The 25,170-nt window shown below is 45.3% G+C and overlaps 3 protein-coding genes across 5 annotated transcripts in view; all 3 read left to right on the top strand.

Moving 5' to 3' along the window:
* otud5a (OTU deubiquitinase 5a) overlaps positions 1-4,073 on the top strand; it is a 21,601-nt gene extending 17,528 nt beyond the window's left edge. For both annotated transcript variants that reach the window (XM_041055211.1, XM_041055204.1), the window contains exons 7-9: positions 1-131; positions 488-559; positions 2,206-4,073. The exon at positions 1-131 is cut by the window's left edge and continues 74 nt beyond it. In XM_041055211.1, the coding sequence (XP_040911145.1) occupies positions 1-131; positions 488-559; positions 2,206-2,339 (337 nt within the window). In that variant the 3' untranslated portion in view covers positions 2,340-4,073. The remainder of the gene's footprint in view (positions 132-487; positions 560-2,205) is intronic.
* A 1,684-nt stretch (positions 4,074-5,757) lies between these two features.
* Positions 5,758-10,348, top strand: pim2 (Pim-2 proto-oncogene, serine/threonine kinase). The gene is made up of 7 exons (XM_041049404.1): positions 5,758-6,074; positions 6,983-7,083; positions 7,214-7,264; positions 8,016-8,224; positions 8,322-8,491; positions 8,716-8,892; positions 8,994-10,348. Exons 1-7 carry the CDS (start codon positions 6,017-6,019, stop codon positions 9,158-9,160), a joined length of 933 nt encoding a protein of 310 aa, XP_040905338.1. The 5' UTR covers positions 5,758-6,016; the 3' UTR covers positions 9,161-10,348.
* A 1,530-nt stretch (positions 10,349-11,878) lies between these two features.
* Positions 11,879-24,019, top strand: slc35a2 (solute carrier family 35 member 2). Of its 2 annotated transcripts, XM_041049385.1 has the most exons (7): positions 11,879-12,211; positions 13,354-13,536; positions 14,127-14,278; positions 14,493-14,615; positions 15,580-16,172; positions 16,996-18,496; positions 18,703-20,114. In XM_041049385.1, the coding sequence occupies exons 1-6, from the start codon at positions 12,148-12,150 to the stop codon at positions 17,045-17,047; spliced, it is 1,167 nt and encodes a 388-aa protein (XP_040905319.1). In that variant the 5' UTR covers positions 11,879-12,147; the 3' UTR covers positions 17,048-18,496; positions 18,703-20,114. The 2 variants fall into 2 exon arrangements, with proteins under 2 accessions (XP_040905319.1, XP_040905328.1); XM_041049394.1 differs by lacking the exons at positions 16,996-18,496; positions 18,703-20,114 and adding an exon at positions 21,775-24,019.
* Positions 24,020-25,170: the final 1,151 nt, after the last annotated feature.

Genomic DNA, 25,170 nt, shown 5'->3' with positions numbered 1-25,170 from the left:
GTCGCCACGGCAACGTGACTCTGACCCCTCCCACTCCGATCTCGCTACCACCCCGTCAACCAACAACAAGCCCCCCTCCCCGGCTGGAGCTGCCCTCATCCTGAGCAAACCCCCCTCACCCTGTGCGCCAGGTAACACACACACACACACACAGGTATTCCACAGAATTGAAACACACCCGACATTTTTTAAATCTTCTTGTAGTTTGTGGCTAATGACGATCAGCCCAGGGGGTGTTACCACAGGTGGCCTGATGACAACATCCAGGCGTGTCATCCTCTCTCTGTTGTGCGTCGGCCGTCGTACTAATGTGTGTAACCTTTGCGGGACTCACAGTGTTCTGTGTTACCCAGTGAGCTGTGATGGATGGAGGACGTCACTGGAACTGATGAGGCAGCGTAACGAGTCAAAATGTAACACCTGACACAAGTGTGTGTGTGTGTGTGTGTGTGTGTGTGTGTGTGTGTGTGTGTGTGTGTGTGTGTAGGTCCCAGTAATCAGAGTCGTCATCATTTGGAGTACAGAGCCATCATGCAGGAGATGTCGCCTACAGCATTTGGTAAGTCACACACACACCTTTGTTAACATGATGCTTTCCCTAACACCAGGTGCATGTGTTACCTGGAGCACAGGGGGAGGGGTAGGCAAACCTCAGACGGGTCAAAATGTCCTCACAACCATGGTTTGAACCGAACATTTGTAGGAAGGCATGGACACACACAGCTGTCAGGATGACGTGCTGAGGACAGAGGGGGTTGCTGGGATACACACTGTAAAGCGCAGGACGGATATTTGTGATACTGGGCTGAACGATAGCAGTCAGTTTCTGTTGTTTACAGTCAAACCTCAGCCTGAGACAACAGGAAGCAGCAGAGCGGGGCGTGTGTGTGTGTGTGTGTGTGTGTGTGTGTGTGTGTGTGTGTGTGTGTGTGTGTGTGTGTGTGTGTGAAGTTATCTGAGGTGAGGCAGAGGTTGGTGTCACTGTGAGAAACACTCTCGGTTTCAGTGTTGTTTTCTATCTAACAATTGTTTTATCAGATGTTTGCTGCTCTGAACACTGAGGACAGAACAGTATTTAACTCACCAAGATGTTTCTGTCTGCTTCGTCTCTTTACTGCTTCATAAGTTGTTAATATTCTTGGGATCTAATCACGAGTTGTTGCCCAGACCTGTAGCTCAGAACATGCCGCCCTCCTCCTCATGGCTGCACCTTGTCCGGGGATCTGCAGGTCATCAGAAGTCTTAAAGACGTTCAAAGGTTTTTCGAGTAACATTCAGAAAACCCTTGTTATTAATGACCTTGGTGGCTGTTAAGTGAACTGCAGTCAGTATCCTGAACATCAGGTATCGGCCAAACCAGTGAGGTGATGCACACAAGACTGACAGGTCCGTCTCTGAGACAGGTCCGTCTCTGAGACAGGTCTGTCTCTGCGAGACTGTAGTTTGACTAACAGGTTTTTTGAAAATAGGCTTTATTATGCTCAATATCATTATTAGCTCGCTAGCTAGCAGAATATAGGCTACTGGCACTGAACAAATCCATTGTCGCTGCATGATATATTGACTGCGTTTATGTGATGTGTCAGCTATCGGCTATCAGCTTTATCATTGGCAGTAAAAAAAAAACCCAAAAACATTTAAATTGCTTCACATCCTTATGTACAGTACCTTTAAATTCAGTTTCCTCACAAACGATCTTAGAAGGTATTGAAAAGTCTCACATTTCATTTACAGAAGTGTTAAATTTCGTCTGTGGGCTGTGATGTTAAAATGTCAGGAAGCGTCACTTCGTCTGTCAGTAGAACAAAACTTCAGTGACCTTAAAGAATAGGTGTTGCAGTAAACTACGATTTTGCCTTTTTCAGTATTGGCTCTATGAAATGCTGAAGTGAAAACTTCAGATTGTTTTGTTTTGTTTGTCCATCTCAAAAGATGTTGGGTGAATGGTGATGAAATGTGGTTCAGACACTCATGTTCCCCTGAGGATGAACTGTAATTAAACATTTTAAAGATTTTACCTGTTAATCATGTGAGTCTGGTCACCGTGAGCATGTTTGACAGTGTTGAACAGTGTGAGCGTGGACTCTTAGACGTCTCATGTACAACTGTCCTTCCTGCCAAATCAGGTCAAAGCCATAGACATTAGCTGAGTCACTTGTCAGTATGTGCAGTCTGTAACCCGGTCTGTGTGTGTCTGTGGTCCAGGTCTGACAGACTGGGAGGACGATGAGATTCTGGCGTCGGTGCTGGCCGTTTCTCAGCAGGAGTACCTGGACAGCATCAAACACCAGAGCACCGCCATGCATCGAGAGAGAGAGCCGTCACCTGACAGCAGCTGATACCCGGCCGACACACAAACACACACACCAACACAACCATGACCTTTAACCCCCACCCCACCCCCCCCCAACGACCTCCACCACCATCCTGACCCCCTCCACCCGCTCACCTGACCTACAGAAGGAGATCGACCAGGGAAAAAATAAAACATCAAAGAAATGCACACTTGTTTTTTTTTCTTTCAACTCATCTGCTCATCTCTCTCCTTTCTGTCGTCTCCTCTTCCCTCCTGCCCTGTTTCCTGCCCTCATTTCCTCTAATTTCCTCTTCCCCTTTCTCCCATAACACCTTGCTTCCAGCCAATAACAATCCAGCATTAACAATGTCCTTCACCCCCACTTTTCATTTTCAGAGGGAGCTCGGTCTTACTGCTGATTTGGAATCAGTCCTGACATTTAAATGTCACATTTGGCAGCTTTCAGTTTAAATTTTGATGTTTTGTTTATTTTTCAGAATCACACTGCTGTTTCTGTTTGGAACAATGCCAGCGAGCCACGTTGCTGTTAGCTTAGTTGCTGATAGCACATTTTTTGCCATGATTCTTAATGATCTCTAAGTGCCCACTTGCAGCCATTTTGTGTGAGGAATGCTAATCCCGCTAATCAGAGGTGAAAAACAACATCTCTACAGGTTCTACAAGTCATCACCTGACGTCTTACTGTGTTTCAAGCTAGTTTCCTGTTGCATTGCTGTTAGCTTAGCTGCTAACTACATTTCCCCATTCGTTCTTACTGTTCTTGCAATTCCCACTGGTAGCCATTTTGTGTGAGGAATGCTAATCAGAATACAAAAATGCTAATCATAAAAGCTTATTAGTGTCCTGTAGGCTAAGTTAGCTCGCTCCTTAGCCAGCAAACTTTTACCTGAAGTCTTACTAGGTTGTAAAGTTGTCGCCTGAAGTCTTACTGTTTATTTCCTGTTAATGTAGCCTTCGTTCAGACCGTTCGTCCTGGTAATTTTGATTAGTCAGAAAATGGCTGCCAGTGGGCTCTACAAGGACTGTGAAAATTAGTGGCAAACAGTTTTGCAATTGACAACAAAGCTAACAGTGGCACAACTTGTCAGGGTGTGAGTTCTTTAACTTCATCTACATCACCCACAGTGTTACGTTTTTTAAACTTAGTTGCTGATATCAAAATTATTTACCGCTTGTTCTGCCACCTTTTGTAGCTCCTACTGGCAGCCATTTTGCAGAATTGAAAAAGATGATCAGCCTGTGGCATATAGGCTGTTAGCATGCTCTTTAGCGAGTAGGCTGTCACCTCAAGTCTTATTAAAGCTAGCTCCTGTAGTTTCCAGCATTCTGACACTGCTAACAAGCTGTGTTACAGTTAGCTTAGCTGCCAATACCAAAATAATTTCCCCACCACTTCCACAGCTCCATTGGCAGCCATGTTACGTGACCAACACACATTTACTTTCCATCGTTGTTTGAAAAACAAAACGTCCAGCAGAGACTTCACGGTCTGTAACACCTACTCCCTCTTTTTCCTTTTTGCCTTCCTCCTTCTCCTGCTCCTCCTCCGTCATCATCATCATCATCGGACTTATTTAGCTGCATGTTTAATTGACCACAACCAATATCATCATAGAGAAAAAGCGACAAATTAAAAAGGAGAGAAAAAAAATAGAAAATTGTCATACTTATCCCCTTAATGATTGATTATTATTGTTGTTATTATTAATAATATAAGTTTGTTTTATTTTATTTTCTCATTTGGGATGAAAAGACCTTTTTTTTCTTGGAATAAAAAGAGGAAAATGTTTCAGAAAAAATGGTTGAGAGATTTATTTTTCATACAGGTTCCTCTTTTATTGTCCCCTTTAATCAGAGTGCCTCACAAAGACAGACAGTCTGTGTCCACACATACAAGCACAGAGATATCTTCATAAGAGATGTTTAAATAACAAGAGAAAGTTCATTGTGACAAACCAGATTTATTCTACACACAGAGACAGACCACCACTCACACACACACACCTAGGGGCACTGTAGAGTGGTCATTTTGTGAGAGGAACCTGGAGTACCCATAGAAAACCCATGCAGCCACATGCCGACTCTGCACAGAAGAGCCCAGACCGGGGTTTGAACCTCAGCCTTCACTCTGTCAGAAACATAAAACACCTGTAAGTTTACAGTTGGCAGATGAGGCAGAGGAAGATGTTAGTTTGTGGGCATTTTTCTTCTTTTAGTGGATGATAAGCACAGCAGGCAGAAAAGTAGAAGGAGTGATAGGATAACAGTGCTGTGATTACGCTGTCAGTGTCCTCAACCCTCCTCCAGGACGTCCTGCTTACACAGTTCTAAGAATAAAAAGGTGCAGATTAAACAGCTTTTCTGCACTGTGAGCAAAAGACAAAAGAGTTTTTAATTTCTCAAACCAAAGCAGGTCATTTGGAAATAAACAGGAATTTACAAACCCATAAAATGACAAAACATGATACTGAGTGGTGTTCCTAAAGTTCTGTTCACCCTCTGAACTAAATCCAGTGATTCTTTGGGGGTCATGGGGACAGGGACATGTATTTGTGGGATACTTACAAACACCATTTAAAAGGGAAATAATCAGGCTTTCCGCCCGTAGCACTGTTACAACAAAGAAATAATCTACCAAACACAAATGTCCGCACTTTTTGTGCTTAGTTTAATTACAGGTGAGAGAGCTGAGTTGCTTCACTGTAAATGCTAAATATGCACAGCCTTCAGGACAGCAGGTGAGCTGCACGTGCCCGTGAAGCGCGTTCATTTATGTGTCAGCATAAATGAAGAAGATGATGAATATGAAGAATATTCTACTGAACACGGCTAATTTAACCAGCTTTCCTGTGTCTCCCTGTAAAGTACGGGGTTCTTACCCGGAAACTCTGAACCCGTAAAACAACGCCTGAAAACCCCGGGGGGGGGGGGGGGGGCGTGTGTCCGGGGGGGGGGCTCTGGTTTCCTCGGTCAGTTGTCAGTGTCCTATTTTGACTTTCTTGTAATGACACGTTCATTTTGACAAGAAAAGGAAACGGACGTGAGAGTCATCTCTGATAAAGGCGATCTGAATTCAGGAACTTCTCGCGCTCACACCAGTAAAACCAGACCAGCTGAACTCTGACAGACACGCGGACAGGAAGCGTTGGTCTGTGTGTGTGTGTGCGTGCGTGCGTGCGTGCGTGTTGGGGGGAAACCGCCCTCCTCCTTCCCGTCACACAGCGAGCGCGCACCCGCTCGCCGCTCTGAATTCTACGAATTCTTCTCGCGGGATTTGAATATTCATGAGCTGAGAGTAAAACCGCAGCTAGTGTGATTGGCGCGACGGTTCAAAACATTGAGCACACGTCACAGCGCTGATTGGACAGCCAGAGCGGTGTGGGCGTGGCGATAGAGGTATAAATACAAAACAAAACAGTAACGTAGAACAGAGGCGGTTAGAGAGGCGCTGAGAGAGTGGAGCAGCTGAAACTTCTTTTTTTCACAGACTTAATCTGTTTTAACAGGAGGAAATAACTTGTTTGTAATTTCCTTTACTGAAATTGGATTTTAAACGCTTAAAGTTGGAGGAACCAGCCGGAGGGAAAGAACAGCATCGGTCGGTTTAAGACGGAAAAAAAGTTTAAAAACGCCGAACAAGAATTGAGCCAACAGCAGGATGGAGTTTATCAGCGTCAGCTAACTGAAAACGCCCCGAAAATGTTGGAGAAAAGAGCCGCGGAGTTTCATCTGGAGGGAGAAGTCATTGGAAAGGACGGTAAGAACAACAGGAAAGTTAAATGTGTGAAGAGCAAACGGTCTCTGGCGAGTTTACAGTCGCTATGTTAACAGGGTTTTAACCAGATTACATTCACAGAACAACGATTATTAACCGCCCTGACTCACGGAGAGGCGTTAAACGGTGTTTGAATCCGGTCCCGCTGAAACCGACAGAGACGCTTCCCGATAGAATTCAGGCTTCACCTTCTATCCGACTCTCACTGAAACAGCTGCAGGGCGCCAACAGCCACGAACGAACGAACAAACAAACAAAAACAAACAAACAAACAAGCAGGCTGTCTGTGTCTGTCTGTCTGTCTGTGTCTGACTGACTGTCTGTCTGTCTGTGTCTGTCTGTCTGTGCCTGTCTGTCTGTCTGTGTCTGACTGACTGTCTGTCTGTCTGTGTCTGTCTGTCTGTGCCTGTCTGTCTGTCTGTGTCTGACTGACTGTCTGTCTGTCTGTGCCTGTCTGTCTGTCTGTGTCTGTCTGTCTGTGCCTGTCTGTCTGTCTGTGTCTGTCTGTCTCGCTGCTGTGTGAAGGTTCAGGGCTCCTGTCTGTTGCTCTTCAGTCTCTTTCTGCTGAAATTTCATGAGACAACAGAAAACCTCCTCAGACTGATGATGAACATTTCGGAGTTTTATTACTGGAGCTTCTCGGTTTCTGGGTTTACTCTCAGAGTATAAAAAGCTCTCTGGATGTTAGCAGGTGTACTAGGCCTGTTCCTGAGCTCTTAACCACATCTCTCCTGGACTTCATCAGCAGATGGAGTTTGCTCGTTGGCTCGGGACAGACTCAGACCACAGATCAGGAGAAAAACATGGAACACGTTGTCGTGTTGTTGTTTCTCAGGCTGTGTGGAAAGTGTGTGCTGATGACTGATGAGTGTGTTCTCCCTCTCTCTCAGTGAAAGAACCGTTCTGCAGCCAGTATCACTGCGGTTCTCTGCTCGGCAGAGGTGGTTTCGGTTCAGTGTTTTCGGGACAGAGGCTCTCTGATGGACTGCAGGTCAGACATTTACATTCTCACTGTTTTACTTGCTTTGTCTTACGTGCTTCATCCACTCTGCAGTCACTGCGACTTCTGCTGCAGATTTAAACTAAATGTCCTCCACAATGTGTCCCTTTTGTCCATCCAGGTTGCCATTAAACAGATTTCCAGTGACAGAGTCCAGCAGTGGGCCAGACTGGTGAGTGACTCAGTCCTTAATTTCATTTTTAAACTTCTGATCCAGTTAGAGGGCAGATCCAGGAATATTTTATCTCTTTTATGGTGAGATGGGGCATTTTTCACCATCCTGCCTGCTTATGTATTTACCTGCTTATGTATTTGATCTGAGTCCAAGGTGTCCGGAACCCAAAGACCTCAGTGATCAGAGTAGAAAGTAAAACCTCTTTACTGTTTGTCCTCCCACCAACTGAGAAACAGACCTTCGTCAGCTCTGCCCTCTGCTGGGCTGATGGGTGAATTGCATTGAGGGGGGGCAGCCCCCAGTTCCCACGGAAACCTGTGATGTCACGGGGCCAGTACATGACGCTCTTGGATTTCCCCCCATTATCGAAACTCATTTCCTATTCATCAGAACTTTAACCGGGAGCCCCCCCTCCTCCGGGAACTCACCTGCAGACGACAGTTCAGGGCAGAAAAACACCTGCATGAGTCAGAACAGGAGTTACCTCTGACATGTGATTGTTATTGTCACAGAGAAATGTGTTGTTCAGGTGAGACAGGACACGTGATCACTGTGCGTCTCTGTGGACAAACTGATGAAGTGTCGGTGAACTCATGTATTTAAGGAAGAACCACTGAGTTTGTTGTCGACTGATTTGACCGTGACGCAGCTTCTGGGTTTTATTCTCTGCTGTATTAAGGAGTCAGAAATTTAAAGTTGAACACAGAGAACGATGTCGGCTCATGTTCTTTAACCCCTCCCCCCTCAGCCTGGCAAGGTCAGCCCTGTGCCCATGGAGATCGCTCTGCTGCAGCGGCTGTCAGAGGTCGGGGGTCACGAGGGGGTCATATCCATGCTGGACTGGTTCGAGGTGGAGGGGTGGGGCTTCCTGCTGGTGATGGAGCGACCGCCGCACTATCAGGATCTGTTCGACTTCATCACTGAGAGAGAGGCGCTGCCCGAACAGCTGGCGCTCAGGTTCTGCTCCGCTCTGCTGCCTTTCATTCTGTTTGCTGCACTTGGTTCTTTCCTGCTCTGTGGTTCTAACGTTCTCTGCATGTTCTGTGTTCCTCAGGTTTTTCCGTCAGATTGTGGAAGCTCTGCAGTTCATGCACGCTCACGGCGTCGTGCACCGAGACATCAAAGACGAGAACATCGTGGTCGACATGAGGACGCTGGACGTCAAGATCATCGACTTTGGATCAGGAGCGCCGCTCAAAGAGACGCCGTACAACGAGTTCGAAGGTGCAGAGACAGAAACACTGAATCTGTTTCCTGTTTCCGTGTTAATGTTCAGACGCGTTGATCCTGGAGTTGAACTGATCCTTTTTATAATCAGTGAATTGGACAAAAATGTGACGACTGAAGCTTTTTAATGGTGAAACCATATATTTGAACGTTTGAATAACACTCTCCTCCTCCTCTCCTCTCCTCTCCTCGCCTCCTCTCCTCGCCTCCTCTCTCCTCAGGGACTCGGGTCTACAGTCCTCCTGAGTGGGTCCTGTCTCAGTCTTATGAGGCCGTCTCTCTCACCGTCTGGTCTCTGGGGGTCTTGCTCTTCGACATGGTCTGTGGTGACATCCCATTCGAGCGCGACCAGGAGATCATCAGGGCCACACCCATTTTCAACAGACGGGTGTCTAAAGGTGAGCACAGGCTCCACCCACCACTCTGCTCCTGTGAAATCTGATTGGCTTAAACGAGAACTGTGTCCTCACCTCACCATTATTTCCCCTTTTCTTCCCAGAATGCCAGTCTCTGATCCACTGGTGTCTGTCATACCGTCCAGAAGAGCGTCCGACTCTGGAGGAGATCCTGTCCCACCCCTGGATGAAGGGAGGAGAGGTGGAGGATGAGGAGGAAGGAGGAGACCTGCAGGAGAAGCACAGCTCTCTGCCCACCCAGTCCCTTTAACTGCACAACCCAGACCATTCAGGCCTCTGGACTCTGAGACCCTGCATGAGGCCCTCAGGACTCTGGGTGTTCTTTTTGTTTTTAAAGGTGGAACTCTTCGCTCTGACCGTGTAGGACTCTGCGCAGCCTGCAGGGCGGCGACAGCAGCTAAAACCTGCTCACCTGCAGCCATTCTCTGCTTTATTTATGTCGTCTGCAGCAGGGTGGGAAACCACGTCAGATGACGACAGGTGGACTTCCTGTTTGGTTATTTATTGAGCTGAGTATTTATTTGGTTTTGAAGATGTGTTCAACATGTCTGTTTTGTTTCTTCATTCAGTTGCAGCAGAGAACTCTGGTTCTGGTTCTCTGCAGTCGGTTAGTCCGGTGGTTGACTTCTTATTTAACGGCTTTGTTTCTGTTCTGAAAGCGTTGAGTTCTCTGTCGTCTTTGCTCCATCAGAAAACACAAAATCCCCACGACTGAGAATCTGGAAGCTTCGAAAATGTCAGAAGAGTTTCCATCATTTCACTTCATCCTCGGGGACCGAGTGCAGGTGAAACAGCTGGAGCCTTCACATGTTCACGTACACAGGGCAGGTGTTTCCTGTTTCTGTGCTTTATTTCAGAAACAGCAAACACCTGTTCGCACGTCACCTGCTCTCTGCTCATGTGGATGTTACCGGATGATTTTTTGGGAGCTTGAATCCTCAGTGTTTAGATTTTATCTGTTTTCATTTTACTAAGATTCTACAGAACTTTCCAGGGGACTGTCCTCAGAATAAAAATCTCTGAGAAATGTTCCAGACGAGGACGTGGACAGGGACGGACCGTGAAGCTAGAGCAGGGGTCAGATCTCAGTTCAGTTTTTCAGCTCTGAGTCAAATGTACCTTCAAGATTCAGTTAATGTCAGAATCGTGCTTTAATGCCAGAACCCAGATATTTATTTTGTCAGAATTCAGCTTCATGTCTGAGCTGAAGGTGTTTCCACCTCAGGTCTGAGGAGGTTCCGAGGAGAACCACTGAATCTGGTTCACAGTGAATCGCATCCTGTTGCTGTTTGGATGTGACGTCAGTGTAAATACCTGAGTGTGGTTCTGTGGTCAAAGTGGCTGATCGGTCACTTGTTTCTGTTTATTTACATTAAATAAGGATTTATGGATCAAAAAAGAAAAGATCCCACGTTTGAATAAAAGTTTTCTCACCTCATCACCTGGTGTCCTGGTCCTGACTCTGGTCATTAAGTCACTGTGATTTTCCATTTAAACAGAAGAAGAAAAGAAGCAGAATCACAACTGAAAAGTTGTTGTCACCAAATTTCATGGTCTGAACCAGCTCCGCCCACGGATGAAGACGTGTGGTTGAAAGCTCTAGAAAAAGTTAGTAAGTGGACTTTAAATGAAGATATCGTCCAACTCCAAGATCAAGAATAAAACTTAAATAATGAATTTTTTACATAAATGTAAAAAAATATTTCAAATCTTTATCTATTTTTTCAACTTTATTGACAAAAAGGAAATAAGACAAAGATACAGAGAAAACAGGACGAGTTTCATACAACACAAAAATCTAACTATAAAAATCTAAAATCGAACATATGGTCCTTTCTGTTAAAAACATTTTCACTGGGTAACATCTGCTTTGTTCAACAGAGACTTTTAAATGAACTTTACCTGCTTCATTCATCAATATTTTTACGCTAACACATGATAATGTTTCCAGTTTGTGTTCAGAGCTTCAGTTTTTCCAGAAGAAAACACAAGGTGGTGCAGAAAGTCCCACAGAGACAGGACGTCCTGTCCTGTCCTGTCCTGTCCTGTCCTGTCCTGTCCTGTCCTGTCCTGTCCTGTCCTGTCCTGACAGTAAAATACATTTATTCACTGAGCACATGTAACAGCAGGCGGCAGGTGAAGTCACATCATCGAGTTAATAACAAAGGGACGTGAACGCATCAGCATGGAGGTGGAGAACCATGCTTTGATCACGGTCTGCTGATGAAGGAGCGCGAGCAGAAACAGCGGCCGGCGGCTGGCCTGCGGAGGTGGATCCGGCTCCGATCGGAGGGTTGGTATCACAGACTAAACCAGCAGGTGGCGCCGAACATCCACCACCTCTGGCAGGTGTTCATCCGGCAGCCAATAGGATTCGTTCCCCTTCAACCTGAAGGAGAACAAGGAAGTGAGCTGAGTCAGGATCAGGAGGTCTCACTCTGACTGTTTATTCAGAGCTCCGGAACTTTTCGAAAGCCCCGTTTCCGCCTTTGAGTCCATCACATTTTCTCAAAGTAAATTCTCTGTTTTCTTCTCTTGTTGTGCTGAACTTATGTTTTTAAGATTAATTCTTTTATTTGATTTGATTTTGTTTTTTAAACAACAAATCATTTAAAAGTGAAGTTGTTTGGAAACTGAAAAAAGAAGTGGATGGAGTGAAACCTTTCATCTCACAATACACAAAAAAATGAGCACAAACAGCACAGACGGACGTTTAAACAACAATCTGACAGACGACACGAAGCTAACAACACTCTAAACGTTTGGGTTAAATCCTTTGATTTATTTGATCTTTTTCATTAGTACTTACTTGTTTGCTTAGATTTTGAAAAAGAGTATTTAGGTCTTTTACTTCGGGGCCTGATTACTTCTTCCTGTTGTATCGCTTGGTTCAGGAAAGTGGGCAGGTTATTTCCATCAGAGTGATACCTCCTGTCAGACGGTTGGCGCTATCTCAGCAGCTGTAGTTCGGTTCCGGGACACCTCAGCTCCTCCACGGAGTGTGTTCACTCGGATGGTCCAGGTGGGTTCTCGGCAGGCTCCTCCAAGCTCAGCTCCGGCCTGATATCCGTCTGCAGACCCGCTGCCCTTCACTTATACCGGATAACAAACCGGAGGTCGGTGCTCCGGCTGGGTCTGAGCTGTGAGCCGGGGCTAGCAGGGAGGCTAACGGAGCGTTAGCTGAGCAGGCAGCGCGGCGAAGGTTTCTGTCCGGACGGCGTGCAGAAGGAGCGCAGCATGGCCGGGGGGAGCCACAGCCTGGCGGCGGAGGAGAGGCCAGCGAGCCGGAGTCAGAGTGAAGGTGAGCGGAGCCGGGGGAGGGAGAGCCGAGATCCGGGAGCTGGGTGAACCTCACACGGCCCGCTCGGTTCTGACACCGGGGGAGGGGGCGCCGGGCGCGGGGGTTAAAATAAATGTGAATTAAAATAAAAGTCAAAGTTTTCTGGAGCGTCGGTGTTAGCACGGTTACAGGGCGGTGAAGGTTAGCTAACCAACGGCTACACTCACCAAACTTAGCTGCCTTAGTGGAGGGTATTATTTATGGAACTTAACCAGGAAAGGTAACTAGTACTCAAACTAACCAGCGTACACGGTGCTACACGTCACCAGTGCTGTTTAACAAACAGAGTTAGCGCTGTAAGTTTAACTTAAACTGAGGGAAATTAGCTTTTAGCATGCTAGCTGAACTGGGAGCTAACGCGGCTAATTCGCAGCAGCTAACTTCACAGTTTACTAGTCTAACAGTTGTAGTGCGGGTAACCAACCCGTCAGTGTTAGTCAGTGTTAAAAATGAATTGGTTAAAGGTGGATTAACCAGGTGTGTCAGTGAGCGCGTTCCTGTCAGAGAGCTGGTGACGTGGAGCTTTGCTTGAGGTGGAGTTTGTGTGTGTGTACACACACACACACACACACACACACACACACACTGTGTATAGTGTGAGCACACCTAAACGTGCAGGTAACACCCCGTGGGACAGCTCGGTGTCAGAGGAGAGGACAGTGTGTCTGAACCTGTGTGTCAGGTCACGTTAGTCTTCACTGATCAGAGACCAACGTCCAGCACACGGAGAATAATGAGCTCATTAACGTCGTTTTCGTGTGTCCGCGCTGACAGAGCTTCCGGGCAGACGCGTGGTCAGGACGCTGTCTGACAGATGAGAATAAACAGCTGTGTTTGCTGTGTGTTCGGTTAACGGCGTCCTACCACATCAGCGCACAGGCTGCAGATCATTCAGATCTTTGCTGCTGGACGTTTATAACCTTGGAGGTAACGTCAGGTTTAAAGAAGAAGCAGATGAACATCAACTGGAATAACCCTAACCTCTGAAATATCCCTGTGTGCTGTTCTACCTGCTGCTCATCACTGGTCAGTTTTCTGATGTGAGGTTGGTGCTTTTGGTTTCATTTGGACACTTGTGGTGTGTGTGTGGTGTTTCCCTGCAGTCAACAGGAGGTTGAAGTACATCAGCCTGGCGGTGCTGGTGGTCCAGAATGCATCGCTCATCCTCAGCATCCGATACGTCCGCACGTTGCCGGGCGACCGCTTCTTCACAACGTCAGCGGTCGTCATGGCGGAGGTCCTGAAGGTGCTGACGTGTCTGCTCATCATCCTGCTGCAGAAGAGATGTAAGTTCATCCGACACAGGGACGCACAGGTAGTTACAGCAGAGCAGGGACGTGTGGAGGCAAAAGTCTCTGAGGGACACAAACTGAAGAAGACAAGTTAACTACAACTCCCACAGTGCATTTAATGAACAGACAGCCAATCAGAGAGCTTCACACTCTGCAGCTGAAGATGATTATACACAATAAAACATTCAGCGGTCACTTTTCTGACCGGTGTCTTCTCCAGGGCAGCAACAGCTGAGACTCATGGGATTTAAGTGTAATTAGCCCAAAGCTTCAGAGCAGAAAGGTGAGCGATGTTACTGTCCAGCAGAGTCCTGAGTGATCGGAGCAGAGCTGCAGCGTTTGTCAGGACAAAGTCAGTGGATCCGCTGAAAAATTCTGAAAAACTAAACAATTAACTGATGAACGAAGTAAATAATCTGAAGATGAACTGACTGATGAGAATAATCACTGTCAGGACCCAGCAGCTGCTCCATCTGTCTGTGAGGAAATAATCCACAGAGCATAACACGTCCCACTGCTCCATGCATTACAGCCCTGTCTGTCTGTCTCTGTCTGTCTCTGTCTGTCTCCTGGTCGTCCTGCAGTCAGTGTGAAGGAGACAGTGTTGTTCCTGGTGGACTCCATCGTGTTTCAGTACAAAGACACTCTGAAACTGGCTGTTCCTTCGCTCATCTACACTCTGCAGAACAACCTGCAGTACGTTGCCATCTCCAACCTGCCGGCCGCCACCTTCCAGGTGAGACAGTTCAGGTCAGGCTGAAGTTTGTCAGTTGCTGCGTGGTTAAATGAATGAAACACACACAGAGAAGAGTCTGACCTCAGGCTCCCGGGGCTCAGGTACTGGTTTGGATCTGTGTGTGAGAATCGTCAACAAGAATAAAATGTGGAACATCAGCAGGTTTAATGAAACACACCTGTGTCTGAGTCTGGATCGATCCTCTGCCCCTCAGGTGACCTACCAGCTGAAGATCCTCACCACTGCTCTGTTCAGTGTGTTGATGCTGAGGAAGTCTCTGTCCAGAGTCCAGTGGATTTCTCTGCTGCTCCTGTTCGCTGGAGTCGCCATCGTACAGGTACGTCCTGTCCCCCCCAGCTCACCTGTCCCCTCCCGCTCACCTGTCCCCTCCTGCTCACCTGTCCCCCCCAGCTCACCTGTCCCCCCCAGCTCACCTGTCCCCCCCAGCTCACCTGTCCCCTCCCGCTCACCTGTCCCCTGCCGCTCACCTGTCCCCTCCCGCTCACCTGTCCCCTCCCGCTCACCTGTCCCCTCCCGCTCACCTGTCCCCTGCCGCTCACCTGTCCCCTCCCGCTCACCTGTCCCCTCCCGCTCACCTGTCCCCTCCCGCTCACCTGTCCCCTCCCGCTCACCTGTCCCCTCCCGCTCACCTGTCCCCTGCCGCTCACCTGTCCCCTGCCGCTCACCTGTCCCCTCCAGCTCACCTGTCCCCTCCCGCTCACCTGTCCCCTGCCGCTCACCTGTCCCCTCCCGCTCACCTGTCCCCTGCCGCTCACCTGTCCCCTCCAGCTCACTTGATTTTTGTCCAGTCGATGAAACTCAAACGTTTTAGTCGATAAAATTTCAGTCTGGTGTTTTGTTTTCTAAGTGTTTTGAAAGTTACCATGGTTACAGGTGTTGCTGTTGTTTATGGTGAGGTTCGTGTGTTGTCCGTGTCAGTCTGAACTCTGCGTGAACCTGTTCACTGAGCATGCTCAGCGTCGGAGCTCGGACCTCCGTGATCAGTCAACATGAATGAACGTTCTCGTTCCTCTGATCACGGCAGCCGAAGCGTCTGACTGAGGGTGACGTTAGCGTCGCGCCCACGGCACCTGTCAAAGTTCCGTTAGCTTAGCTTTGTCTCGGTGATGAGTTTAGTCCATAGATGTGGTTCTTCAGAGAACGTCAGAGAACATTTCAGGAGGGAAGATGCTTCTTCTTTATGCTCACGCTGCTTTGATCAAACGGCAGCTGATCAGAAGCTGAACTGATCGATTGGTGATAGATTTCGCTGCTTGTCTCACTGATGGTTTCACCTGCAGGTGCAGCAGGAGGGGAACAAGGAGGCGTCGGTGTCGGGCGGCTCCAATCAGAACTACATGGTGGGTTTGGTTGCCGTGGTGATCAGCTGCCTGTCATCGGGATTCGCCGGCGTTTACTTTGAGAAGATCCTGAAGGGGAGCTCGGCCTCCGTCTGGGTGAGGAATGTGCAGCTGGGGATCTTCGGCATGGCGCTCGGCATGCTGGGACTGTGGTGGAACGACGGCGCCGCCATCGCAGAGCGCGGCTTCCTGTTCGGCTACACCGACATGGTGTGGTGCGTCATCTTCAACCAGGCGTTCGGCGGGCTGCTGGTGGCCGTGGTGGTGAAGTACGCCGACAACATCCTGAAGGGCTTCGCCACCTCCTTCTCCATCATCGTCTCCACGGTGATGTCCATCTATCTGTTCGGTTTCCACGTGGACCTGCTCTTCACTGCCGGGGCGGGGCTCGTCATCGGTGCTGTCTACATGTACAGCCTCCCCAAAGCGGCCGGCAGCAGCTCATCGTCCTTGGGCTCTTCCTCGTCTTCCTCGGCGTCTTCAGAGTCGCCGAGGACGGACGGAGGCGCCAAGATGGAGGCGTTTCTGCCAAAGTCAGTGCTGGTGAAGTGACTCTCTCTCTCTCTCTCTCTCTCTCTCCCTCTCTCTGTCTGTGGCGTCTCCTGGTGCTCGCTTCCTGTCTGCTCTTGGTGGGGTCAGAGGTCAATCACTGAGGTTCATCTGCTGCTGCTCACGCTCTCTCACCTGCTCTCTGCAAAGGTCTCTCATTCTCTCGACCTCCTCCTCACCACAATCTCCCTCTGTCCTCCCTCTGTCCTCCTGATCTCCTCCCTCCTTTGTCTTTACCTCCCCTAGATTTCATGACCTTCTCCTGACTCCTTTACGGCCTCCTGACCTCCTTGTTCCCTCCCTCTGACGTCCTTTCCTTCACCTCCTGCTAATCAGCTTCTCTGACCAAAGGAGGACACGATCTTTTCCAAAGTTCTTCACCTCCTTCTGAGCTCAGCGTCTGCAAACACCTGACTGTGGAGAAAAAGAGGAGACGCTTTATTTTCCTCCTCCTGTTTTAAAACCTCTCTTCTTTCCCGTTGTGTCTCTGTCCTCCATCACGGCCTCCTGAACTTACACACAGACCTCCTTTGCTTCTCTCTCCTCCTCCTGTGATGGAAAGGAGAACAGAGGAGTCAGTGGCCTCCTTAGAGCTGAGTGGGAGCAGAGACTGACTCCTCACGTCTCTGCTGTGACTCTGAACTTGCTCTTTCCTTCGAGTTTCCTCCTTTGAATTTTCTCCTTCCAGAGGAGGAGAAGGAGGAGGAAAAGATGGAGGGCAGACCTTCTAACGACTGGTTTTCCTCCTTCCACCTGCTCTTTGCTCCTGTTCACTAATCTCTCCTCTCTCCTCCCCCTCCTCCCCAGAGCTCAGGGAGGCGTCGTGTCTCCTCCCCCCGCCGTCCACATCACAGCCTAACGGGTCAAAGCACAACAGCAGCAGGAGGTGGAGGAGGTGATGGTGGTGGAAGGAGCTGCAGTGTCTCAGAAACCCTGACCACTGGCTCTGTCTGTCCGTCTGTCTCTCTGTCTGTCCGTCTGTCTCTCTGTCTGTCCATCTGTCTCTCTGTCTGTCCACCTGTCCATCTGTCTCTCTGTCTGTCTCTCTGTCTGTCGCCCTCTCTGCCTTAAAACTCTTTACTAACTGAATGAAAAGAGAAGAAGCCTTAGGCTGATTATAGGTGATATATTGATTATTGGTGTTAGTGCTGGAGGAGAATCTGCAGTTTGAGCAGATGTTGAACAGCTGGAACGTTTTCACGGTGCAAACAGATTTAAGGTGTTGAATTCCACCTTAAATCTGTCCAGAAGGACGTTTCCAGCTCGATGTCACTGATCAGATCACAGGTAACTGTTCCTCTGTGGATCGTCTTCACATTCAGTTTGTGAAAAATGTCCGTCACAGTTTCTCAGAGTCCAGGAGGACGTTGTTCAGTCCAGTCAGTGGATCCAGACCAGGTCCACGCAGGACTTCCTGTTCTGTCTCAGCTCGTTTCACTCTGTGATGTGTTGTAAACCAAAGGATCATTGAGCTGATGGAGACATCACATTAATCAGTACTGAGAGTTTGTCCAGAACCGGCTGCAGTGATCAGACTGAGGTCCTTCGCGGTTTCTGATGTTGAGCTGCACAGTGAAAACGCGCGGCGAGTCGAACTCTGTTTCCTGTCGGTCTGTCGCAGACGCCGATCTGCCGTTTGTGTTCGGTGCCTTTTCCTCTCACCTGTACAGAAGCCATAGGGCGGTTGGTGTAAAGTTCGCGTGTACAGTCAGCAGAGCTCACTCAGACCACCTGCATCTCTGTACAGTCACTTTTCTTTGTTCTGGTTAAAGGGACAAAGCCAGCGCCCGTCTCCTCTCGCTGCAGGAAACACACGAAGACACTGAACTCAGATCAGTTTGAGAAGCAGCGAGGGGGGGCGGGGGGGCTGAGGGGAATGTGCTCATTCATTGGAGCACCTTTTTAAATCCTCAGTCATAATAATTCTAATGTTGGTTCTCACCAAATCTGTCCTGCTGCAGGCGTCTTGTTGAAGAAGACGTCCTGCAGAGGCGTCCTGAATGTTGCTGGTGCGTGTGGACGGAGGGAGGACGTGTTTCAGTTGCTGCTTCTCGTGTTTACGTCGCTGTTTGTTTGGTTTTGGGGAACGTTTTTGGTTTTTGTCTCCAGATCTCTGCAGCAGCTGATGGACAGTCCATCACCACGGTCTGTTTTCAGACAGGAGCTGCAGACATCACAGCAGTGAGGCGGGGGTGTCCTGTGCCCTGGGTTTTGTCTCTCAGGCAACATACAAGCTGCCAGTTGTGAGGAAGCCTGCAGACACTACTCAGGGCTAAAACCCTGTTTCTCTACTCCTCTGCAGTTTCAGGTAAAAAGAAAAATTATGAGAATTATATTTGCTGCTACTTTCATGATCACAATGAACAGATATTTCCTCCTGACTGTGAAACACAGACACAGGAGGAAAGATTTTCTTTTTTTAAACATCTAATCAATATTTCAAATATTTCATCTTCATGAAAATGAGAAGCGGATTCATAAATGATCAGAGACCCGTGTTTTCCGTCTGTGCAGAGACGTGATCTCAGGACGTCGTGGTGTCGCTGTTTGTCAGCTGCTGCAGATCGATGTGGACACAAAAACACGAAAGAGCAAAGAGAAGCTGGAACAGTTTCTGTTCATCATCAGAATCTCATTATTATTTTTATTATTATTGAATCAAACTGTGAAGGGAGAAGAAAAAAAGAGATTTTATTTTACATTTTTTGTTTTTGTTTTTTGTAAAACAAAAAAAAAAATCCAGACATTTTCTGAAACTACACATTAATATATCAGTTACTTTGACTTTGTGTGGAAATGAAAGGTTGATCTGTTGGTTTGTTATTTTTCCGGGTGGTGGTGAATGAGGAGGAAGAGGAAACTCAGCAGGAAGCTCCTGTGGCGTCCAATCAGAGCTGCCTCTCTCTGATTGGTTAGAAATGTTTATCAGTGAGAGTTTGGGAGTCACTGACAACAACACTTCACAAACAAAACAAAGCACGGGAGAGCGTTTTGTTAATGCTCCTGTAGGTTTATCAAAGTTCAGTCGAAACAAAACGCTGTTGAAATGAGAATTTTCTCCAACAGCAACAACATGCTAAACAATTAGCTCGAGATGAAGAATAATGTCAGGTTAATTCTGTTAGAATTAAATAAAAAATAATTAGAAATAATAAGATGATCAAATGTTTTCTGGATAAATTATTTTTTATTTCTCCAGAAAATGTTTGATCATCTTGCTTTAACAGTATAAGAAATGGTTGGTGTTTGGTTTGAGATCATTAAATCAGGATAATTAGCTCATTATCTGAAAATAACCTTCAGCTTTCTCCTAAAGAAAAATATATTTATACAAGAAGATATTTATTGTTTTGTTTTAAGTATTTTTGGGGGATTAATGGATTAAATCTCTCTGGAAAACGTCTGTGAGCACACCTGGCCTGGTCACACCTGTGGGCACACCTGGTGAGAATCCACAGATGAAATCAAATGTTTTTCTTCCAAGAACTTTCAAATTAAAAATGAAGAAACTTTCACACGAGCAAATTCAGGTTTCTGAGTTTGTTCCGAACTGTAGAACTAGTTTCAGTTTCCGTTAAATTTTTCAATTTTACTCTCGACACGTTTCAGCTGAGAGTCTGGAGCGCCACCTGCTGGCAGTTTAAAAACATCCTGTAAGATTCACTGCGGACATGGAGGATTTGTTGTTCTCACTGGATCATCCAGGTGGACGATCGTCCCCCGCGGTCCCTCAGAAATCTCACTGGATCTTTTTAAACTTCCTCTTCCTGTCTGAAGTTTGTTCACTGTGGATGAAACGTGTCGGAGCAGTCAGACACGTTTCATCACGGACCTGTTAGTTTGCACTTTGATTGTTGATTTGTACCAATGCCTCTGAATTTGTACATACTTCTTTTGGTAAAGTTTTATATAAACAAGGACGTGGACTCAAACACTGTGCGAGTTTGTCTTAATTTGAAGGTTGAGTTGTAGTGAACGGCAGCACAGGATGTTTCCCTCTGTATGTTCTGTTCTTTGGTCAGTTTCCAGTGTGCTGCATGATTTCAAGAAGAAATCAAACCATTATGAAAAAGTGGTAATGATTTTAGGAAACAGTTGTAAGATTGTGGGATTTTCATCCTGTGTTGAAGTGAACATGTAAGAAGAGGAATGTGGATCATCCAGAGTTACAGGTTTTATTTGGCTCGGAATATTTTGATGTTATTTTTGGAAGCTCAGATGTTTTTCCTGCTGATTCTCCGTCATGTCGCAGGAAGAAAAAATCTTTCTGTTTGTTCAGAATCTTTACAAACTGCAGGAAGATTTGGATCCTCTAACGACAGCTTCCCCTTTTCTCATAAACTAATCCGGTTCTATCAGAAGCTTCAAGCTTTCTGAGCTTGTGTTCTCAGGCGCAGCTGTTACTGACTCCCTAACAAACTCATACTGATCAGATCACAGCAAAATATTTCTCAGTGTGAATCTGAACTCATCCGACTCAGACCTGAAAACTCTAACGCTCTGATTAACAGAAGGACGGAGGCCTGCTTCTGCACCGAGGCTGAACTGACTCGATTAGATTCTGCATTCAGCGTTTTTTCTATAAAATGTAAAAAATCATGTTTTAAGTTCCTAAAGAGTTTATGTATTATGTAAATAATCATGAGAAAACAGCAGCACAGCCATCGTGTTTTCACAGGAGAACAAACTGAGGATGAAGATAAAACCAGAGTCTGTTATCTCAGAAAAACCATTTGTTTTTCTGAGATAACACAATAATTAGAAAATGATCCTGAGGTAACATCATAGAACAATTACCTAATCATAACGGCCACTCACGGCCTCCGTAAAACACCTTTGTCCTGTGAACAGTCAGAGTTTCCTGTAGAAAAATAGAAGGATCAGAAAAATATTCAGCACGAACTGAAGTAAATAAAAAATTCACTGCTGATCAACTGATTAAAAGACTAATCGTTCCAGCTCTGCTCACAGTTAAAAGCCATCTGACGTACGTCACATGTACATATGTGAAGGTACAGCAGTTCTCAGGTCTGTTACTCAGGTAAAATTACCTGATGAATCTCACCTGATGAAACCCTCCATCACAAGTCAGAGCTATTGATTTATTATTTATTATTATTATTTTCAGTAACAGTAAATGAGTAAATCAGGAAAATACACTTTACGAGATGTCTGTGTTTCCACCATGTGGGTATAGTACCAGAAATTAAACTTACCTTCACAATAAAGGCTGGGATTACCTCACTGCAGTAGGCTACAGCCTGCCTTCAAAATAAAAGCAATATGTGTAACATTAGCCTACGTTCTGTCCGTGGTCCTCGAGCATCGTACAAACTGAGACACTTTAGGATGGACTGTTGAGAAATGTTGCTCAGACGTTCATGTTCCCCTCAGGATGAATCCTACAGACTCAGGTGACCTCTGACCTTTCCTCCAGTGCCACCAAGAGGTTGACCTCTGAGGCTTTGAACCATGGGAATTGTAGGCTGCTTTGATAAACCATTTTGAACTGAAACCAGAGGCATGAGTTCAGGTAGTCTAACCTCCTACTTCTTCTGTTTTCGTCTTCCTGTACCTGTTGTGCAGCTGTGCAGGTAAAGAGAAAGGATCCTGAGAGGACAAGTGGACCTGAAGGACGGACTGATGGACATCCTCCCTGCTGAGATCCTTCACATTCATCCAGTTGTTCCACCGTTACGGTCAGAACTATGGCACCCCTACTGGTTGTACTGTGGCACTGCAGGAATATTATGGTACTGTAGTTCTATGTTCTAGCTTCCTAAACACAAGCAGCCTTTACATGTTACATGTTACATTTACAGTCAATTTAACACATTAACAATCTTATACCACACAAGTATTAAATAAAAACATTTATTCTGTTACTTTAGAAAACAAAATTCTTTTCTGGAGACAACACAAAGATCTAAGTTTCATTATCTCAGGATAATGAAACTTAGATCATCCTGAGATAACGAGATAATCACCCAGTTATCCTGGATAATCTCAGGAAATCTCCCAGTTTGAGACAAAAAGATTTTTAGATAGAAATCATGTCAGCACACAGACAATGTAACGTAAGCTATTTACATAATGATCACTCATAATTATCTTATTTAGAGGAAACAATCGGCAGCCACAAAGGAAGCCTTCAAATTAAGTATTTAAATAAACTTATGAGTCACACAGATCAGGGTTTTCACCTGACTGTAAAATACAGAAGCTTAATTCTGCCAAAAAAAGAGATAAAAAATACTGTGAATTAAAAGTAAATCAAAATTATGACTGAAATTAATCATCTGAGTAACATTAGAACCTGATAAACATTTTTTAACATGAGAAAGTTTATTTTTGTCAAAAATGGAGGAGTAGAATATTTATTTTTTATTTCATTTTTAATATTTTATTTCAAAATAAAAGGAATATTCAGAATATTTCTTATTCTGAAATAGATTTGTAATATTTTGGAAGGAAATCGTTTAAACTTTTTATAAACATTTCTCACTAAATCAAAATTTACTATCAATCTGAAAATGTTTTTTATTTACCCAAAGATTCAGAATAATTAAAATTTTGAGATTAACTGAGTCCAAATTTGGACTTGAATGTTTATTTTTGTTTATTATTTTTTTTTATACATGTTGAGGAGGAGCAAGGCATCTATTATTTCTAAATAACGTATGTTAAAATAAAACATTTTTTTCAAAGTGGATTGGTACCATTTCAAACTGAATCCTTCAAACTGTTTTTCTGAACATTTTCTAACGAATAAAAAGTATTGAATTATTAATTAATCTATCTAATCTAAAAATTTCAAGATTGTGAGCCAATTGTTTCAGTAAAAGTCATGAAGTGAACTTTCTCATTTTGACTTATTAACTCAAAATGATGAGATTTGTGTGAAAAATCAAAAATTGGACTTTGTGATTTAAGTATTGTTTTATATTACGTTCCTTTATTTATTTTATAATTGTAATTTTTCACATTTCAAAATAAAAGTTCACATTTATTATTGTAAAACGTGTAACATTTGCAAAGGAAACTTTTCAAACTGTTCTTGTTTGTTACTAACGAGAGTCTGTGACACTAAAGTGCCTCAGAGCACAGCAGCCAAATGACTCAGCTCACTCTGAACTGGAGTTTGAACTTTCAACGTTTACAGTGTTTTTTTCATGAGGTTTTAATCTGATCCTGTTTTTTTCCTTTAAACTTTAAAACTCTCCATATTGTTTTTTTTATCACCTTGGTGCCTTAAAGCCTCCAGAACAGTTTCGAACTGGACTGTAACTTTTAAAGAGACTTTCTGCCGTTCATGCTGAAAGACTGTGGTGAAGAACATCACTGAGACATTAAACACACACTTTCTGTCATAGACAGCTGTACGTGTGCTAGTTATGAAGAATCAAGTAATGATCGATTGGCATCCGTTATCTGATCACAGGTGATTATTCTCTGTCACCTGGACGGTTTCCTGAACTCTGATAACCTGTTTGGTTTGAAACCGTTGTGGTTTCGACAGCTGAAAGAGATGATTGGGTTTTACAGACACTGAAGTTTTGTTGTTCGTCTTCCTGTTCATGTCACCTGACCGATGTAGCTCCGGAGAAAAGTTTGTGACCAATGAGACTCAAACGTTTGATGCCTTAATAAGAAAGTCGTCTTTCAACAGTGTCAACGCACATCTGCAAACCACATTCAGCTACATTCAGCTTCTACTGTACCTGCACTAAACACTGAACACCACATGATGTTTTACTGTAACTTTTATCTTATGTACCGTTTCTTCTTTGGGCCTTTAATAAATGATTGTTATTATTATTAAGTAAATACAGTACTCGAGTAAATGTACTCAGTTACTTTCCACCACTTTTCACAAATTTTATGTAAGAATTTAAAGTCAACTCCAGTTTCCTTTCGTCTCCATCTCAGTCTCTTCGTGTCCTTCATGTGAAAATATTTTGAATTTCTTTTCATCATGAAGCTGTTTTTGATTTGAGCCTTTTAAAACGTTGATTTCTCAGTAAACCACATCATTTCAGTGAAGCAGACGTTGACTTTTCCTGCACTGTTTCTCATTCAGTGTGTTGGGGTTAAAAACAGAAATCTGGGTTGTAGTTTGGTTGTGAAGCCACCAGGAGGCGACAGTGGCTGTTTCAGTGTAAGAGCTTTACTGTTTTCTACCTTGAGAAGCTCAAAGAAGAAACAAGTGAAGCAACCTGCAGATAAACAAGTAAAAACACATTCAGGTAGATGAGACGCAGACGTTCAAGGAAGGAGATGAACGGAAATGAAGAAAAGACAAATCGAAGCCTCTAAAGATTCAGCTCCTCACTGCTTCAGAGAAACTCTCCAAGTTCCACACCTGAAGATCAGGTGTTGAAGAAGAAGAACTCAAGAGAAACAGCAAAGAGCTCCGAGTCTTCTTCTCTTCAAATACCACCTAGATATTAGTCAGCACCTTCCACACAATGCCAGGTATTAGCTAAGACCATTCAGTCTCCTGCAGATATTAGTTGCAGCCCCTCAAATCTTTTCCTGGAAGCAAAGGCTCCTGTCCATTTCCAGGGAGGAACTGGGACCAAAGCATTTGTTCCAACCTTCTAGTCAAGGAACTGGAGTCAGATCACATACCAGAAATTAGTCAGGACCACTTATTCCCTACCAGGTGCAAGTCAGGGTCCTTCATTCCCCATCAAGTTTTTGTCACAGTCTTGTGACACAGTCGTGTTAGTTGTTAAAGCCCTTTAGACCTTTCCAGGAGTTAGTCTTACACCATTTTTCAGGTTTCTATCAGGGCTGTCCAGTCGCTTCCAGGTATTAGACAGGTCCCTCTGAACCCTGACTGACTGAGGAATCACTGGGAGGTAAGTGTTAACTTCCTGACTGCAGACTGAACTGTGTGTGTGTGTGTGTGTGTGTGTGTGTGTGTGTGTGTGTGTGTGTGGTTATTTAGATGTGATTTCAGTTTAAACTGAGCTGATG

The sequence above is a fragment of the Toxotes jaculatrix genome, chromosome 2 (genome assembly GCF_017976425.1).
Source record: "Toxotes jaculatrix isolate fToxJac2 chromosome 2, fToxJac2.pri, whole genome shotgun sequence".
NCBI classification, from domain to species: domain Eukaryota; kingdom Metazoa; phylum Chordata; class Actinopteri; family Toxotidae; genus Toxotes; species Toxotes jaculatrix.
The sequence above is the reverse complement of the archived record's forward strand: the minus strand, read 5'-3'. Positions and strand labels throughout refer to the sequence as shown.